Source organism: Rhincodon typus, chromosome 4 (assembly GCF_021869965.1).
Source record: "Rhincodon typus isolate 14 chromosome 4, sRhiTyp1.1, whole genome shotgun sequence".
Lineage (NCBI taxonomy): Eukaryota > Metazoa > Chordata > Chondrichthyes > Orectolobiformes > Rhincodontidae > Rhincodon > Rhincodon typus.
In genome coordinates this window covers 106,714,755-106,733,393 of record NC_063335.1, presented here as the reverse complement: position 1 = coordinate 106,733,393, position 18,639 = coordinate 106,714,755, and the positions used below count along the sequence as shown (strand labels likewise).

The following is an 18,639-nucleotide window of genomic DNA, read 5'->3' as shown; positions in this document are numbered from 1 at the left end:
AACCATAACCCTAACCATAACCCTAACTCTTCCTGCTCCTCTGATGCTGCTTGGCCTGCTGTGTTCATCCAGCTCTACACCTTGTTATCTCATTTCCTGGTTCTAGTCCAGTGATATCTACTGGGGGTATGACCCTATGGGTCTATGTGTTTGCAATGATATGTGCCTGGTGTATGGTATGTATGATGGTGTGTATGAGTGATAATGCTTGAGTGTGTCTATGAGCATTTGTGCGTGTGCATGTGAAGTGAGGACAGCATCAGGCTAGGCTGGGCAGGATGTACAAATTGAACAATCCTCCTCATTTCTCAATGATCTTTCCCTCCTGTTTTCTCAACTTTATACATGTCACGTTTTAGATGTTGGCCAAGAGGACTGACAGACCCTGTCAACCGAATCCTGAATGTGCTAAATGTGTGAGATCAGCTTGAATTGATTCACTCCCTGCTTCTGATTTTCTATTTGTCTCTACCCTCCAGCAGATAAGTGGCTGCCCCATTTGGCACATGTTCCTGCTTAAGAATTACAATTGTATAATCCATGTCTTACTCCTGCTGACAACCTACCAGCCAATGAGTTTGTGCAAATGCCTCCAATTGATCCTCTATCCTCTTCTTTCACAATAATGTGATGTTCATCTCCCACAATGACCAAGGACTAGTCAAAGCAACTAGACTGAATTCAGTAGGTGCTTTGTGGGTTGCTTGAACTAAAGCACCACCATACAGCGCTGTATAATTAGCAACAATGTCTGGAGGAAGGAGCAGTTAATTCGGTCAACTTGACCAATCAGAATTAGGGACGAGAACCGAAAGAACTACAGACGCTGTAAATCAGAAGCAAAAACAGAAGTTGCTGGAAAAGCTCAGCAGATCTGGCAGCATCTGCGAACTGAAATCGGAGTTAACGTTTCGTGTCTGGTGACCCTTCCTCAGAACTGACGTTAGCTAGAAAAATGTCGGTTCATATGCAGAAGATAGGGTGGGCGGAGGGGATCAGGAGTAAACGATAGATGGAGATAGAGCCCAAAGAGAGAGAAGAACAGCTGGACAGACAAAGGAGTGGACAACGATCTGGCCAGGAGAGTGAATAGCTGTTAATGGGGACTGTTAGTGACTAATAATAGGTAGTGTGTAATGGCAGACTATGTGATAACAAGGCCTGGTGTGTGGGGTAGGGGGCTCAGACATGAAAGAGTTCAGGCCCTAAAATTATTGAACCTGATATTGAGTCCTGAAGGCTGCAGGGTCCCCAAGTGGAAAATGTTCTTCCAGCTTGGGCCAAGCTTTGCTGGAACACTGCAACAAGCCTGAGACAGAGATGTTGGCAAGGGAACAGTGAGGTATGTTAAAGGGGCAGGCAAGTGGAAGCTCAGGGTCTTTATTGCAGGCTGAACGTAGATGTCCTGTGAAGCAGTCACCCAGTCTACATTTCGTTTCCCCGATGTAGAGGAGATTACATTGTGAGCAGCCAATGCAGTAGACTAGATTGTAGCAAGTGCAGGTGAAGTGCCGCTTCATCTGGAAGGTATGTTTGGGCCCTTGGATACTGGAGATGGAGGAGGTAAATGGGCAGGTGTTATACCTTCGGTGGTTGCAGTGGAAGGTGCAGTGGAGCTGTCGGGGGGTGGGTTGGGCATGAAGGAAAAGTGGAGATAATGGTCCCTGTGGAAGGCGGACAAGGGAGGGGAGGGAAATGTGTGTCTGGTGGTGACATCTTGCTGGAGGTGGTAGAATGGTGGCTGATGATCTTTGGGATGTGGACACTGGTGGGATAGTAGGGGAGGGAAGAGAGGAGGTGAGGGTGGAGGTATGGGAGATGGTTAGGGTTGAGGACCCTGTCGACAATGGCGCTGGGGAATCCTCAGTTGAGGAAGAAGGTGGCCATTTCGGAGGCTCCGTTGTCAAAGTTGGCCTCATCGGAACATATGCGACAGTGACAGAGGAGCTGGGAGGATGGAATAGAGACTTTACAGGACGCAGGGTGTGAGAATGTATAGTCCAGGTAGCTGTGAGAGTCGGTGGGTTTATAGTGGATATTAGTGGCCAGTTTATCACCAGAAATGTTGAGGAAGGGAAAGGAGGAGTCAGAGATAGGCCAGGTGAAATTGAGGGCGGGGTGGAAATTGGAAGCAAAATTTATGAACTTTTCCGATTGTTGGGATGTTGGGTGCAGGAGTGGTAATGTCACTGCACCAATGATACAATGGGCCAGGTTAGCCCAGGCTAATGCTCTGGAAGTACATAAAAAGGTACAAATTAGGAGCAGGAGCAGGAGCAGGAGCAGGCCATTCAGTCCATTGAGCACGCATAGACTGTCCGCAAGATCATGGCAGATCTGATGTGGTCTGAAAAACATTTTTGTTCCTGATATGGCAGCCAGTAGAATTTAAATTCAATCAATTAGGAAATAACACAGGGCATGCTGGAGTAACTCAGCAAGTCTGTCAGGATCCGTGGAGACAGGAACAGAGATAATATTTTTTGTCTCATCTTCGGAACTGAAGAACTGAACTTGAAACATTAACTCTATTTCTCTCTCCATAGAGAGTGTTTATTTCAGATTTTCAGCATCTACAGTATTTTGCCTTTATTTCACTTTTGTTTTTTCACTGTGTTGGATATCAAATGCTGGAAACCCACATCCCATGAAACAATAAAGTAAAAAGTAGTTGCCACATGCTGGCAGAGGAAGACCAACCAATGAAAAGCGGCTGCAACAAGACATACTATGAGACCGGACCAGTAGCTCCCAGCTGTGGTTCAGACCGGAAGTGGGGGCAGGTCTGTACGATCTCAATGGGCGACCCTTTCTAACAAGCTCTAGACAAAATCCAAGAAGCTACACTGAGATGTGTTGACTCTGGTAAACCCATACATCAAATGCAAAATTTGGTGACAAGGGAAGACAACTAAAGCTCACACTGAACAATAGAAGATTCTCGTGAGGTATGTTTAATTATATTGTATGCAACACAATTTTTTTTACTGAAATCATTGCGTGTGACCTACATGGTTCAGCTATAGCCATCCTGTGGTAAGCCAACAATTTCCACCAGACCACATTGTTTAAATAACATAGCATTTGTAGCCAAGAAGTTTGAATTTATACTCCACTGAACCTTTATATGTCATGAGTGAGATGTATTTAATATATTACCTGAAAAATGATCAATTAAACATTGAAGATATAGAACAAAGAAAAAAAAGCAAACAGGAAATAGAAAGTAGAAAATATTGAGGCTGCTTGTAGACCTCATTATTGGAAATAACAACAGCTACTCACATCCATTAGGGCAGCATTGATGTAATTGCTACTTTCACCATCTATTGTGATCAGGAATGGGAGGCATCTGTCTGGTGGAAGGACATCCATGCACCGATTCTTCTCATGGTTTCGGGGTAGAAGTGCTATACTGCAGTCCTCCACTCGTAGGGTTGGGGTCACCATGTTAAGAGTCTAATGAAGATAGATGACAAAAGGATGTTTTTAATTTGACACAAATATAGTCCAAAAGGAGCCCCTTGTTATTCTTTGACCCTATTCCTTTGTTTGATGGTTTGTCTTGTTCCAGGCTCTATCCAAATGAGTGAATTCTCAGAGGTAAAGTCTCATGTTTCAGGGCACTAAATTCACAAATAACACCAAATCATTATGGTGGGATATGTCACAAATATGGCATTTGAACTCTGTATTTATCCAGGCTCTCACATGTTAACCTGTCTAATTGTTAACTTCTCCGCTACTGCCATACAGAATTATTTTTTAAAAGTCCTTCTACTTTCTATTTTGAGCTTTCCTTTCTATATTCATTTTTCCCACCAATAATCATTTACTGAAAGATATGTGTGAGAGTCCTAGGGTTACCGATGCTCACCCAACACCTCCCCTATACCCACCCACCTCACCTGCCCATCCATGACTGATCCATTTCATCCAAACAAAAACTTCAAGATCTTCCCATTTCGATTAGTGATCGAATAGATCCAGTTGATCAAATCAGAGGGATTAAAGGGGAGACGATGGCCTAGTGGTATTATCGCTAGACTGTTAATCCAGGATCTCAGCAAATGTTCTGGGGGCGTGGGTTTGAATCCCACCATGGACAAATGATGGAATTTGAATTCAATAATAATATGGAAATAAGAATCTAATGATGACAATCAAATCATTGTTGATTGTCAGGAAAAACCCATCTGGTTCACTAGGGGAAGGAAATCTGCTATCCTTACCTTGTCTGGCCTACACGTGACTCCAGATCCACTGGGCAATTAGGGATGGACAATAAATGCTAGTGCAACCAGTGATCCCCACATCCGTTGATGAATTTAAAAAAAAATCAGATCCACAGGTCTAATTTGATAGTCAATTCCTTCTCGATGGTGATACCTGTCATTAGCCTCCCCAGTCTGGAGACTATCCTCACTTTGGAACTTGCATTCTCTCTGGTATGTGACACATGACCCTGCTCCTTTGCCCATTAGTGCCGTGAACGAGATTGTGATTTATTGTGAGGAGACTTGGAACAAGTGTCACCCATTTTGGTTATAAAAGTGTCACCTGTTATGGTGCATTGGATTCTAATAGATCACCCCAAGAATCACAATTAAATAGATTTGTGATTTACCTTGTTTAATCAAGGTCAATTGGTTCTTGCTCTGGCTTGGTGATATGATGCAAAAATACTCCAATGGTCTATTAACTGAGATTTTAGAGCTTTAAAATCACCTCAATTCTCTATCAGCAACAGCTTCCCTCACCACTATCCCCAAATGAGGGTTTCCTTGCACCCCCATCCCTAAAAAAGGCTTTTTGGTAAGTGAAGCAAAGTCAGCCATCATTGAAGGTGTGGATTTGTTTTGATCAGATTTGAGTTTCAGCCCATGTTTAACTGGATTTGGAACTCGTTACCAACAGCGATGTTGGGGCCCCTTCACCAGATGGCCTGCACTGTTCAAGGCTCATCACCACCTTCCCGAGCGGTGATTAGGCAGTAAATGATGGCCAGTCCTGTGTCGCTTGGATTCCACAAATGAATAGGTAAAAAAAAAGATGCAATTGGCTTTTACATAAAACACTTTTTCACTGTTTGCAAATGCTTTTGCTTACCCTATATTCCTCCTTTATTTGAGAGGAGTTAGTCTGTGGCTCCAGTTTGTTCATCTCATAATATGCAGACCTGAGCTGAGAGGCTGGAATTGCTGTATCTCCACACAAACAGGCCTCCAGGATAGCGTCATGGATGAACACATACTGCTCCTGTTGAGTTTGAGAAGAGAGAGTGCAGGCAATTTTCAATCAAAGTGGAATCATTTTAAGTGCAGGAATTAATGATTCAAAAACGCTCTTCACAGCTGCATTTTCTGAACATGAGGTTTAATGATTTGTTGCTGAGTAAGGTGTAATTCATATCACAGCAAATGATCTGGAATGGTTACAGTGTACACTAAGCGATAAACTACAGCACAATAATATCCTCAAACATACTACATCTGATTTTTATTATCCATTCACTGCAATACTAATTTCACATTCTTTAACTATTTGACTGCTGAATAATCATAGTTTCAGACCCAGCCTCTTCCACCTTCCTGTTGAAGGAAACAGTCATCATTTCTCAGCTGTGGAATCATGCAGAACAATTTCACTCAAGTGGCTCTATAACTTAATGATTAGAACGTGATTGGCAGTAATTCAAACTGCTAATGCTGTTACAGAACAGATTCTGGAATGTTGCGTCTGAAGCTTCCCTCCTCTCTCCTCCCTAGTGCAAATGCAGTCTCTCCAGTGTTACTGTCATAAGGAGCCAAGGATTGTCTTCCTGTAGTCCAGCTTGACCTGAGTTCACTGCAAACATTAATATCACCACCAAAACCAAATCAAAAATCTTACCATCATGAACTCAATTCCCATTTGTACGAGCGTCAAATTTATGTAAACTGTTAGCGCCCATCTTTAGCTACCACAGAGACCCTACTATGCTTGCAAACTACCGTCCTATCTCTAACATCCCATTTCTTTCCAGAGAATTTAAACACATTGTTTTCCCAACTCTGTTCCCATTTTTCACAGAGCTCCTTGCCTGAATCTCTCTGATCAGGTTTCTGCCCCTTGCCACAGTATTGATATACCTCTCATCAAAATCTAAAACTGTGACACAGGTAAACTTATCATCTTAGTCCTTCCTAACATGTCTGCAGCCCCTAGTTACACCGTACTCACATATTCCTCCAATGCCTCTCCACTGTTATCAAGCTGGGTGGAACTGTGTGGTTCCATTCTTAACCATCTTACCATCACTAGACAGTCAATTGCAATGGCTTCTCTTCTTGTTTCTGCACCACTACCTTGTGTTCCCCAAGGATCTGTCCTTGCCCCCTCCTATTTCTCACTTGCATGTTGCCCTACAACAATAACATCTGATGGCACCCAGTTGTACCTCAACACCATGCCTCTCTATTCCTTCATTGCTGCTAAATTATTCAATTGTTTATGATAAATGTAGGACCATGAAATACAGGAGCAGAGGTAAACCATTCAACCCATTGAGTCCACACCTTTATACAATGAAATCATGGTTGATTTTGATAATTCTCAACTCCACTTTTCTGCCTTTGACCCATAACCCTGATTCCCTTACAAAAAATCTGCCTATCTCAGTCTTGAATATACTTAATGACCTGGCCTCTCAGTAGTAAAGAATTCCACAGATTTACACCCCTCTGAGAAGAAGAAATTCCTCCTTGTCTCTGTCTTAATTCAGTGACATGTTCCTTTGAGAGTCTGAGATAACACGGTGTAGAGCTGGCTGAACACAGCAGGCCAAGCAGCATCAGAGGAGCAGGAAAGTTGACGTTTTGGGTCTAGACCCTTCTTCAGAAATGAGAGTCTGCTGTCTGGTCCTAGAATCTCCCACAAGGAGAAACAACTTCCCTGCATCTGCTCTGTCAAGCCCACTAAGTATCTCATATATTTCAATAAGATCACCTCTCATTTCTTAACTGCAATAAGTTAAAGCCCAACTTACTCAACCTCTCCTCATAAGCAAATCCCTCAAAAAAGGTATCAACATAATAAGTCTTCTCAAGAGGACTCTCAAATCCCTCTGTGCTGGAGTTTTCTGCAATATTTCCCCATTTAAATAATATCTAGCTCTTCCATCCTTCCTGCCAAAGTGTATACCCTCAAATTTTCCCACATTATATCCCATCTACCAAGTCTTCATTCAGTCTCTCAACCTGTCCACGTCCCTCTGCAGACTCTTTGTCATCCTCACTACTTGCCTTCCCACCTATTTTTGTGTCATCTGCAAACTTGGCAACAAGCCTTCACTTCTGTTATCCAAGGCACTAATATATGTTTTAAATAATTGTGGTCCCAGCACTGATGCCCATGGCACTTCATTAGTTTCAGGTTGCCATCCTGAAAATGTACTTTATCGCCGATCTCTGTCTTCTATTAGTTAGTCAATCTTCTATCCTTTCTCATATACTACATCCAAAACAACAGGGTCTTATCTTATTAAGTAGCCTTAATTGCAGTACCTTATCAAATGCGTATTATAAAGCAAAATATCTCACATCTACTAATTCCCCTTTGTTTATCCTGCCTGTAGGATCCTCAAAGAACTCTAATAAATTTGTCAGGCATATTTCCCCTTCATAAAGCCATGCTGACTCTGTTTGATCATGTTATGTATTTCTAACTGCTCTGCTATTACATCCTTTACAATAGAGTCTAACCTTCCCCCAATGACAGATTTAAGTGACTGTCCTGTAGTTATCTGTTTTCTCTGACTCCTTCCGTTTTTGAATAAAGGTATTACATTGGCAGTTTTCTAATTCTCTGGGACCTTTCCAGAATGTAATAATTTTTGGAAGATTACTACCAGTACATCTACTGTCATTGTAACTACTTCCTTCAATATATCATCAGGTCCAGGGGATTCAGCTCCATAACAGTCCCAAGTACTTTTTTCTCTAGTGATAGGGATGGACAAGAAATGCTGGTTTAGCCAATGACACCCCCATTCTGTGAATGATTAAACATGATGCATGAACAATGTAGGTGGAGGTTAAGTTTTGAAAGGATCCTGTGGATTTAATACCTCTGTCTGGACCATGTTGACCCTACGTGAGCGGAGTTCTCTGACACAGTTGTAGATATCGACAACCCCTTCTCTCTCTGCCATGTCCAACATGATGTCAATAACCATAAAGCAGCCTGTTCTTCCTGCTCCAGCACTGAAAGGCAGAGAGAGAAAATTAATATGAGCTCACTGTTCCCAGCCTGTCAGAAACACTCAAACAGTTCATATTCTAAATGTGTTAGAATTACCAGTTCTTACTTCTTTTTAGACACTGTAATGCCTATAGAATGAATGCAGTTTATGACAAACTAAATCATCCCAGAACTGTTAATGGTCTTCATTAATCTGGACATTGTCAGATGGGTACAATTTATCAATGCATTATTCTCTTCTCAACTTGAGCTGTTTCTTGCGAAAATTAAATCTGTACAATCGCCTCACATCAATCATGTAGAATAAAAGAATCTTGCACTTATACAGCGCCTTTCATTACCTCAGGACATTGTACAGTGCTTTACTAATTAAGTACTTTTGAAATGTAGTTATAACATAGGAAAGGGGGAGTGGGGCAGTTGGCACGTGGGAAGACCCCAAAAATAAGAAATATGATATAGATCAGATAATCTGTTCAGTGATTAAAAACAGAAAGCGCTAGAGAAATGCCATAGGTTTGGCATCTGTTCTGAAGAAGAGTCATGGGACTCAAAATGTTGACTTGGTTTCCCTCTCCATACATACTGCCAACCTAGTGAGTTTCTCCAGCAATCTTTGCCTTTATTTCAGATCTCCAGTGCCCATAGTATTTTATTTTTACATTAATCTTTTCAGCAATGTTAGTCGTAGCAGGCAAATCTGCTCGGTCTCTAGAATATTCCAATTCTGTTTTGAAGGACAAGGGCAGCAGATACATGGGAACATCACCATCTGCAAGATCCCCTCGAAGCCAACCACCATCTTGATTTGGAAATATATTGCTTTTCCTGTAGTGTTGCAGGATCCAAATCATGGAATTCCCTCCCATATGGTATTGTGGGGCTACCCACAGCATTGGAATGGCTGTGGTTCAAGAAGGCGACTCCTTCTCAAGGACAGCTAGGAATGGGCAATAAGTGCTGGCTCAGCCAATGACATCCACGAGTTAACAAAATAACGTACCACTTGACCAATTTTCGTGTCATCGATGAACTTCTTGATCATACCCCCTAAATTTAAGTCCAAATCATTCAGGTACACCACAAACAGCAAGGGCCCCGGCACCAGGCCTTGCAAAGCCCCACTGGAAACAGACATCCAGTCAGAGAAATACCCCTCAACCATCACCCTTAAAGTAGGGGAATGAGGAGTGTGGGTCCTTTTATTTTTTTTAAAAGTTAGAGAATACCAGAAAGAATATCAAGCCTACATGATTTGACCGTATTGGGAATCATATATGCACTTAATAACAGCAGAAAGTGTAGCAGACTGATGACCACAGCTGGGTCTCGAGATTTCACTATTGACTGTTTACTCATTCATTCATTCATTCAATTTCACGGAAGCACTATTTTGATAGTAACTTTCTTAAAGGGAGAAAAACATGTTCGAATAAAAACCGAAAGAACTGCGGATGCTGTAAATCAAAAACAAAGTTGCTGGAAAAGCACAGCAGGTCTGTCAGCATCTCTGAAGGAAAAAGCAGAGGTTAACATTTCGGGTCCAGTGATTCTTCCTCAGAACTTCATTTCAAAGACCTGTTTGATGTCCCGCAAGCTATTTAAGTTCTGGGAAGCAGATGCTGAGGGCTGATTAATATTGTAATCTTTCATTGTTTCGGGTGACATGACAGCTGGGATGGTATTGTTTTGAATAGATTATAAAATTAATACATACTCAGGGATAGCCTCTGATGTAGACACAGGTCTGGACTGTGCTAGCAGCATGGGGCCGGGAAGGGTTAAAACTGTGAAAAGGCAGTAATGGGGTGGAAGGGATGTTTTAATTTAGTTTACCTTTAATCGTGAAATGTATTGCAAGATCGTGGGTTTAGGAATGAATGAATGAAATGCGGTAATAGTAAACATAGTTCGTTATTGAGTGGTTAGTAAAGTTATGAATGAATGAGAACGTGATAGTGGTAATAGAAAGTGCTTGTGGGTGGGTTGGTAAAGAGGACCCTTAGTACAGAAGTAAAGAGGCTTATGATATAGTGTCTCACAAAAATCATAGAATAGGAAATTTTAATGCGATTGACCCTGCATTACTAAAGACATGCCACCCAGACCACAGAAGCCTTGGAAATTGCTAACCGATATGAGTAAGCAGGGCAGAATATTAACAGACCACAGGAAATTCAAGGGCAAAGATTACATGATAAGCCAGTGACCACATAAGCGAATGGGAACCGCGTGTTTGAATCTGACAAGTAGATATGCAACGATTTGATGTAATCCTACTATCTCTGATGTAATCTACATGCCTAGTTAATTGAACTATGAATTTGATGTAATTAATTTTACAAACCTGATGTAACTGACAGCCTGGTCAATTGATTTACAGGCTTGATGTAGTTACCGCTTAGTTAATTGACTTATAGACTTGAGATAATCAATTGCATACTAACAGTTTGTAGTATTACATAATTACAATGTAAGAAAGCATAAAATAGAGTTGCACGGGTATTCTGTAGAGTGAGATTGATTGTCCTGTGTGAAGATTTGGAGCTCCTCTCCTTGCTGTAATCAATTACCACTCGAATATACTGCTGTTCCTGATGAATTCCCAATGTCTTCAGAGTCTTCTTGCCTCAGAGACCGAGGTCACTCCTACACCCTCTACTTCCTGCCTGTCAATCAATTTTGGATCCCATGTGCTGTGGTATATAACTGAAACCATTGCTTCCAGAACTTATTGTAGGGCCCATTGTGAGATTTCCTTACTACAGACTAGCTGTTTTGGTGAGAAAACCAATACTGGGGCTGTATTCTCAAGGATTATCACACTTGAAACTTCTGACTCAGAGGCAGGGATACTACCTCAATGCTACAGCAGTCCTTAAACATGGACTGAAGTGGAATCAAGCTGTGTATTCTGCCAAAATCCAGGACTGAACCAGACACCTATTAGATTGTCAGTCTAACTCTCATCGAATTGAGCTATAGCAGCTGACCTACCTGCAATGCACCACGATCGGGCCAGCACCCGCTGGATTTTTTGTCTTTACTCGTCGCACAAAGCCCAGTAGTCCGGTAGCATGGTATGGAACACCATGGTCTGGCCATCCAGTGAAGTGGAGCTGTCTAATCTCTCGAATCTCATGAGCTCCTCTCTGTTATAAGGTGAAAAAAGTTGAATTTGCTACTTACAGAAATGTGTAATTAAATCTAGGGGAAACAATATCAAGTAGGAGGTAAAATATAAATATAATGGATAAGGAGGAAGAGCCTTCCTAATTCAGGAGCAAAGTTCACATCATTTGAAATGAAGTCAAATTACAATTAGATTCTGGTGTAAGAAACATTGCAGTTACGAGACAGAAGTTCACATTGAGATAACAGGACTAAGATAGTGAGGATTTGTTTACTGGTGGCAAGGATACAAACAGAGAGGTGAGGCATTTACATTGCGATAACAGGGATTTGTATTGAATTCACACCGAGATACTAGGAATTCACATTGAGATAACAGGAATTGCATTGGGAATTCACACCATGTGTCAACCACGTCAATGTAGCAATTTTGCTTTGCATTATTTTCTAGAACTATAAAGGAGGAAAAGTTCCATTTGCCTTCAGAAGAACTACAAATCTGTACTTGGAAAGAAATAATTTTGATAAAGTGATAAAGATTCAAACACCACTCTGATACTAAATGAAAACTGAAAGAACTGCAGATTCTGTAAATCAGAAATGAAAACAGAAGTTGCTGGAAAATCTCAGCAGGTCTGGCAGCATCTGTGAAGAGAAGTCAGAGTTAATGTTTCAGGTTCCTCTGAGGAAGGGTCACCGGACCCAAAATGTTAACTCTGATTTCTTTTTACAGATGCTGCCAGACCTGTTGAGCTTTTCCAGCAATTTCTATTTTTGTTACTACTCTGACAATAATTAGTGCACATCATTTAACAAATCTTGACCCTTCAAATTGTAATGTAATTACTTAATCCTTTTTAAGCTATTGCTTAGAAGCAGTGGAAATTGCCCAGACAAGATGCGTTTGGATTGGGACAAAGAAAGAAGCAAATACAATGTGACCATGTGTAGATTTCACTGAAAGATTTTTCCAGCCATCAGTTTGAGATCAATACAGTCCTTTATTCCAAATTTGTACATTCAAAAGGTTTACCTTCTCTACTGCAAATGTCCTTATCACATATTCAGCCAGCAGCTCTGTCTCAATAAGTGTTACTTTAATGTCTCCGTAAATTTCACTGTCATCAGGCCAATACTTGCAGCACTTCACCTGTTAGCAGAGAGCAATATTAAAATTACCTGAGATTGCAGATTTTTCCTCTTTTTATATTCCACACAGATGAAGAAAGTGAATTTGTCTTCAGAAATTTAAAAAGAAAGCTCAAAATTGTCACTGATTCAGCTTCCTTTGTTAATGCAGATATGGCCTTAGGAGATGATTTTATCCATTACCTGGAAATCTCCTGAGTCTTGATCTATTGCAGCAGAAATTTATCTCTTCACTGGTTTGAGTTGCTACTTTGATAGATTTGTGAAATTGTACTTTATCCTGCAAACTTTCCACAAAAACAACGGTCAAAAACATTGCAGTTCAGAGTATTTGCAGTGAATCTTGCACCTGAACAGAAAATGCATCCTTCTCCTAATGTGCAGAATCCTGACATTATTCAGATGGAAGCATTGATCTGTATATTAATATTCCTGTGAACTTCACTGAGCTTCAATGGTCTGGAATTGGCAGTTTTCTGAGATTTAAATTGTTGGCATTTTAAGTTCTCATTATTGACCTATAATGCATTCAATTGCCACATTAGATTGGGTCGAGTTTCTTACATCATTCCTCTCCTTCCTTCTTGAAGTAAATGCAAAGCTAAAGATCTCAGCAAAGCCAGCACCACCCCTTGTACTCTGTGAGAAGAATCAATTCTAAATAGCGTACCCAGGAGTGCATGAATCTTATTAGCAAAAGGTATGCTTTTAATGAATTGTTTTACTGTAAGGTATTAAGAAGGTATACATTTCAGCCCTGGTGTAAGTCAAAAGCTGTTCTCAATTTCACTGAAAGGCCATGATCTTCAGAATAGCTCACGAACTTCTGCTAAACCCTTCAGGCTTGGTTAGGTGTAATCGACATGGAGTTTTAAAATGAAACCCATCTCGACTCTGTCATTCCTTCATTTCAGGCACCCACGGAAGCATTAAGCTCCCTACTACTGAGTTTGGTTTTCTTATGCCATCGGCTTTTTAGCATCGTGGTATCTGGTGTCGTATTACCCTGATTGTTACTGCTGGCACCTCATGGTATCTGCCACCTCTGGTAGGTGGAAGGGTTGTTTGAGGCATTTCGCTACCATCAATACAAATCCTCTTTTGTCAATACAGTATCAGGTCCTGTTTTTAATGATCAGTGGCAGAGGATAGATCACTTTACAGGAGAAAGCAATATTCTTTGTTAACAAGATGGTTTATTGCATGATAGCGAGAACAACAAACACATTACAATTAAAGCATCATTACTCAGGATTCTATGAAGTCTAGTGTGGAGCTCACTAATCCCACCCAAAGGCTGCATGTGATATTATCAGAATGGATGGAGCTCAATAAATCAAAAACAGTAACTCTTTTGGAACTATTAACTTAAACAATGCCTAGTTTCCTGGTGGAGTACAGCTGTAACAGTAGGTTAGAGTCATGCTTTGTATGCAGAAGTTCACTGCAGAAAGTGGGTTCGACAGCAACCTGACTTTAACAGAATAAGATGGCATGGTTGACTTCTAATGAGGTTCCCTTTAACCCTTCTGATCATCATATCCCCTCAGCTTTTCTTGGATAGATGCTCAGCCACTGAAGGTTTACATTGGTCTGGTCAACATGGTAAATATAGACACATGGAACATAGACACATTGGGATATGCAATGATCATGATCTTTTGATGCCTGCTCGCTTTAGTCAAGAAAGAAGAAGGTAGACACAGACCTTCGAAAAGGTGGACATGTGTGTCACATTATTTTTATTTGCTTGTGTGACATGGGTGTTTCTTTCTGGGTCAGCATTTATTGCTCATCTCTAATTACCTTGAGACGGTGGTGGTGAGCTGCCTTCTTGAACCGCTGCAGTCCACATGTTGTAGGTAGATCCACAATCCCTTGGGGAGGGAATTCTAGGACATTGACCCAGTGACAGTGAAGGAACGGCAATATACTTCCAAGTCAGGATAGTGAGTGCTTTGGAGGGAAACTTGCAGGTGGTGGCATTTCCATGCATTTGCTCTCCTTATCCTTCAATATGGAAGTGGTTGTGGCTTTGCAAACTGCTGTGTAAGGATCTTTGGTGAATTTCTACAGTGCATCTTGTAGATAGTGCAAACTGCTACTATTGAGCATTGGTAGTGGAGGAAGTGGATATTCCTGGATGTGGTGCTAATCAAGTGGGCTGCTTTGTCCTGGATGGTGTCAAACCTCTTGAGTGTTGTTGGAATTGTACTCATCCAGGCATGTAGGGAGTATTTCATCACACTCCTGACTTGTGTCTTGTAGATGGTTGACAGGCTTTGGGGGAGTCAGGAGGTGAGTTGTGCGCCACAGTACTCCTGGCCTCTGTCCTGTTCAGGTAGCCACTATTTATATAGCAAGCAGATTTGATTTTCTTGTCAATGGTAACCCCCCTTCCCCAGGATATTGATAGTGGGAGATTCAGTGATGGTAACACCATTGAGTGTCAAAGGGCAGTGGTTAGATTGTCTCTTATTGGAGATGGTCATTGCCTGGTACTTGTGTGGCAAAAATATAACTTGCCATTTGTCAAGCCTGGATATTGTCCATATCTCATTGCATTTGAACATGGACTACTTCAGTGTCTGAGGAGTTGCAAATAGTGATGACCATTCAATTATTAGCGAACATTCCCACTTCTGACCTGAAGATGGAGGGAAGGTCATTTACGAAGCAGCTGAAGATGGTTGGGCCTAGGACACTACTCTGTGGAACTCCTGCAGAGACAGATTAGAATTGTAGAATCATAGAATCCCTCCAGTGCAGAAAGAGTCCATTTGGCCCATCATGTCTGCACTGACTCTCCCAAGAACATCCCACCCAGATCCATCCCCCACTTGATCCCCATAACTCCCCATTTCCCATGGCTTTCACATCCCTGAACACTACTGGGCAATTTAGCATGGCACACACACCTTTGGATTGTGGGAGGAAACTAAAGCACCTGGAGGAAACCCATGCCGCCATAGGGAGAACATGCAAATTCCACACAGTGACCCAAAGCTGGAATCAAACCCAGGTCCGTGGTGCTGTAAGGCAGTGCTAACCATTCAGCCATTGTGCTATGCTCAATTTGTTTTCCTTTCTTGTCAGTCAATAGCTCACCTTGTCTAGGTACAGTTCCTTCTTTTCTTGTCCCATCCCCATTCCCTTTGTCCCTGGAGGACTAACTTTTGTGCAATTCAGTCTCCCTTATCTTCCGTTCTACAAACATTCCTTTTATCCTTATCCTAACTAACCTTTGTTCAAAACCCATGATTACATCTCTAATTTTTCTCACTCTCACAGTCATAAGCCTGAAGTGTAACCACAGATGCTTCCGAACCTTCCAAAGTTTCTTCCCCAGCATTTTCTGATTTTATTTTAAATTTCCAACATTCCACACCTGTTTTTGAAGAAATAGAGCAGTCTGGCAGAAGTGATACAAGTACAAGACAATAGAAAAAGTGTAATGAGAGAACGGAAAGGGAAACCGGAAGACCTAGAGGTGAAGAGATGAGCTGCTGGAAAAGAAGGCATAAAAAATTGACAAATGGAGAATATATCAGCGACTGAAGCCAAACTTAAGAAACAGCATCTGAGAAGTCAGGAAATAAGATAGAAATAGATTGGAAGATAACCTTTGGACAATCACTGCTGATTGAGTGCTACTACATATTTGCATGAAACGCTGTTGGCTGTTTTGCTAATACTGGACCTTTCTGGGCTCCACCTGTGATGGAGGTTATTCATCTAAGCAAAGGTAAACAAATACCAAAGCTGCCCAAATCAAATGCATTAATATTAAAGCAAGTGTGTAAGACTCTCCCTCTTGCTTTGGTGATTCCATTTTTGAAGTTAGTCCTGTGTTTTAAAGGGTTATAAAGATTTAAATATGAGTCTGTTATAAATGAACAGTGTACACTGTGCACTACAGCTGCACACATTACAACAGCTTGTCCTGGATTTGCAATGACTGACCTTCAACAATCATGACCACCTTCCTATGTGTCAGGTATGACCCCAACCAATGGAGATTTTGACACCTGATACCCTGACACCCAAGGCGTCCTTGATGTCACACTTTGTCAAATGCAGCCTTGATGTCAAGGGCTCTCACTCTCACCTCACCTCTGAAATTTAGCTCTTTTGTCCATGTTTGAACCAAGGCTGTAATGAGGTCAGAAGCTGAGTGGCCCTGGTAGAACCCAAACTGGGTGTCACTGAGCAGGTTATTGCTGAGCAGGTGCTGCTTGATAGCTCTGTTAATGACGTCTTCCATCACTTTACTGATGATCGACAATAGACTGGTGGGACGGAAATTGGCCGGGTTGGATTGGTCCTGCTTTTTGTAGAAAGGACACACCTCAGCAATTTTCCACATTGTCGAGTCGATGCCAGTGCTATAACAGTGGTGGAACAGCTTAGCTAGGGGAGTGGCAAATTCTGGAGCACAAGTCTCCAGTACTATTGCCAGATTGCTCTCAGGGCCAATAGGCTTTGCAGTATCCAGTGTTTCCAACCGTTTCTTGATATCATGTGGAGTGAATCAAAGTGGCTGAAGACTGTAATGCTGGGGACCATTGGAGGAGGTCAGGATTGTTCATCACTCAGCACTTCTGGCTGAAGATTTCTGCGAAAGCTTCAGTCTTATGTGTTGCATTGATGTGCTGGGGTCTTCCATTATTGAGGATGGGGATATATGTGGATCCTCCAGTGAGTTGTTTAATTGTCCACCACCATTCACAACTGGATGTGGCAGGACTGCAAAGATTAGATCTGATCTATTGGTTGTTGGGTCACTTAGCTCTGTCTATCACTTGCTGCTTATGTTGTTTGGCGTGCAAGTAGTCCTGTTTGGTGACTTCACCAGGTTGACACCTCATCTTCAAGTATGCCTGGTGCTGCTCCTGGCATTCCCTCCTGCACTCTCCATTGAGCCAGGGTTGATCCCCTAGCTTGTTGGTAATGATTCAGTGGGGGATATGCGGGCCGTGAGGTTATAAATTGTGCTGCAGTACAATTCTGTTGCTGTTGATCGCCCACAGCGCCTCATGGATGCCCAGTCTTGTGTTGCTAGATCTGTGCGAAGTCTGTCCCATTTAGCCCGGTGATCGTGCCACATAATGTGATGGACGATATTCACAATGTGAAGGCAGGACTTTGTCTTCACAAAAACTGTGTTATAATCATTATTACCGATACTGCCATGGACAAATGCATCTGCAGTCGGCAGATTGGTAAGGATGAGGTCAAGTATGTTTTTCCCTCTTGTTGGTTCCCTCACCGCCTCCCGCAGACACAGTCTAGCAGCTATGTCCTTTAGGACCTGACCAGCTCGACCCAGTATCGATGTTGCTGCTAAGTCATTCTTGGTGGTGGACATTGAAATCCCCCACCCAGAGCACATTTTGCGACTTTGCCACCCTCAGTGCTTGCACCAAGTGTTGTTCAACATGGAGGAGTACTGATGCTTCAGTTAAGGGAGGACAGTACATGGTAATCAGCAGGAGGCTTCCTTGCCCATGTTTAACCTGAAGCCATGAGACTTCATGGGATCCAGAGTCAATGTTGAGGACTCCTAGGGCATAATCCCTCCTGAGTGTATAATCACTGTGCTGCCACTTCTGCTGAGTCTGTTCTGCCGGTGGGACAGGACATGGACAGGGTGGTGTCTGGCACATTGTATGTCATGCATAATTCCATGATTATAACTATGTTGGACTGTTGCTCGACTAGTCTGTGAGACAGCTCTCCCAATTTTGCTACTAGTCCCCAGATGTTAGGAAGGAGGACTTTGCAGTGTCAACAGGACTGTTTCTGCCGTTGTCTTTTCTGGTACCTAGGTTGATGGCCAGGTGGTCTGTCTGGTTTCATTTCTTCGTTGAGACTTCATAGCAATTGATACAGCAGAGTGACTTGCTGGGCCATTTCAGAGGGTAGCTGAGAGTTGACCACATTGTTGTGGGTCTGGAGTCATTTGTAGGCCAGATCATTTGAGGATGGCAGATTTCCTTCCGTGAAGGACATTAGTGAACCGGATGGGTTTTGAAGGTTCTGGTCCAAGTGCTGGAATAATGGACTAGTGTAGATAGGTGAGGGCAGGTTCCATGTGCTAAAGAGCCTCTTCTGTGT

General features: G+C 42.1%; 1 protein-coding gene across 9 annotated transcripts in view; it reads right to left on the bottom strand.

The window, feature by feature from the left end:
• Nucleotides 1-18,639, bottom strand: part of LOC109916843 (receptor-type tyrosine-protein phosphatase mu) — a 786,238-nt gene that overhangs the window by 27,156 nt on the left and 740,443 nt on the right. For all 9 annotated transcript variants that reach the window (XM_048595836.1, XM_048595838.1, XM_048595837.1 and 6 more), the window contains 5 exons: nt 12,407-12,523; nt 11,239-11,393; nt 8,108-8,243; nt 5,110-5,259; nt 3,286-3,459 (listed from right to left, as the gene is read on the bottom strand). In XM_048595836.1, the coding sequence (XP_048451793.1) occupies nt 3,286-3,459; nt 5,110-5,259; nt 8,108-8,243; nt 11,239-11,393; nt 12,407-12,523 (732 nt within the window). The remainder of the gene's footprint in view (nt 1-3,285; nt 3,460-5,109; nt 5,260-8,107; nt 8,244-11,238; nt 11,394-12,406; nt 12,524-18,639) is intronic.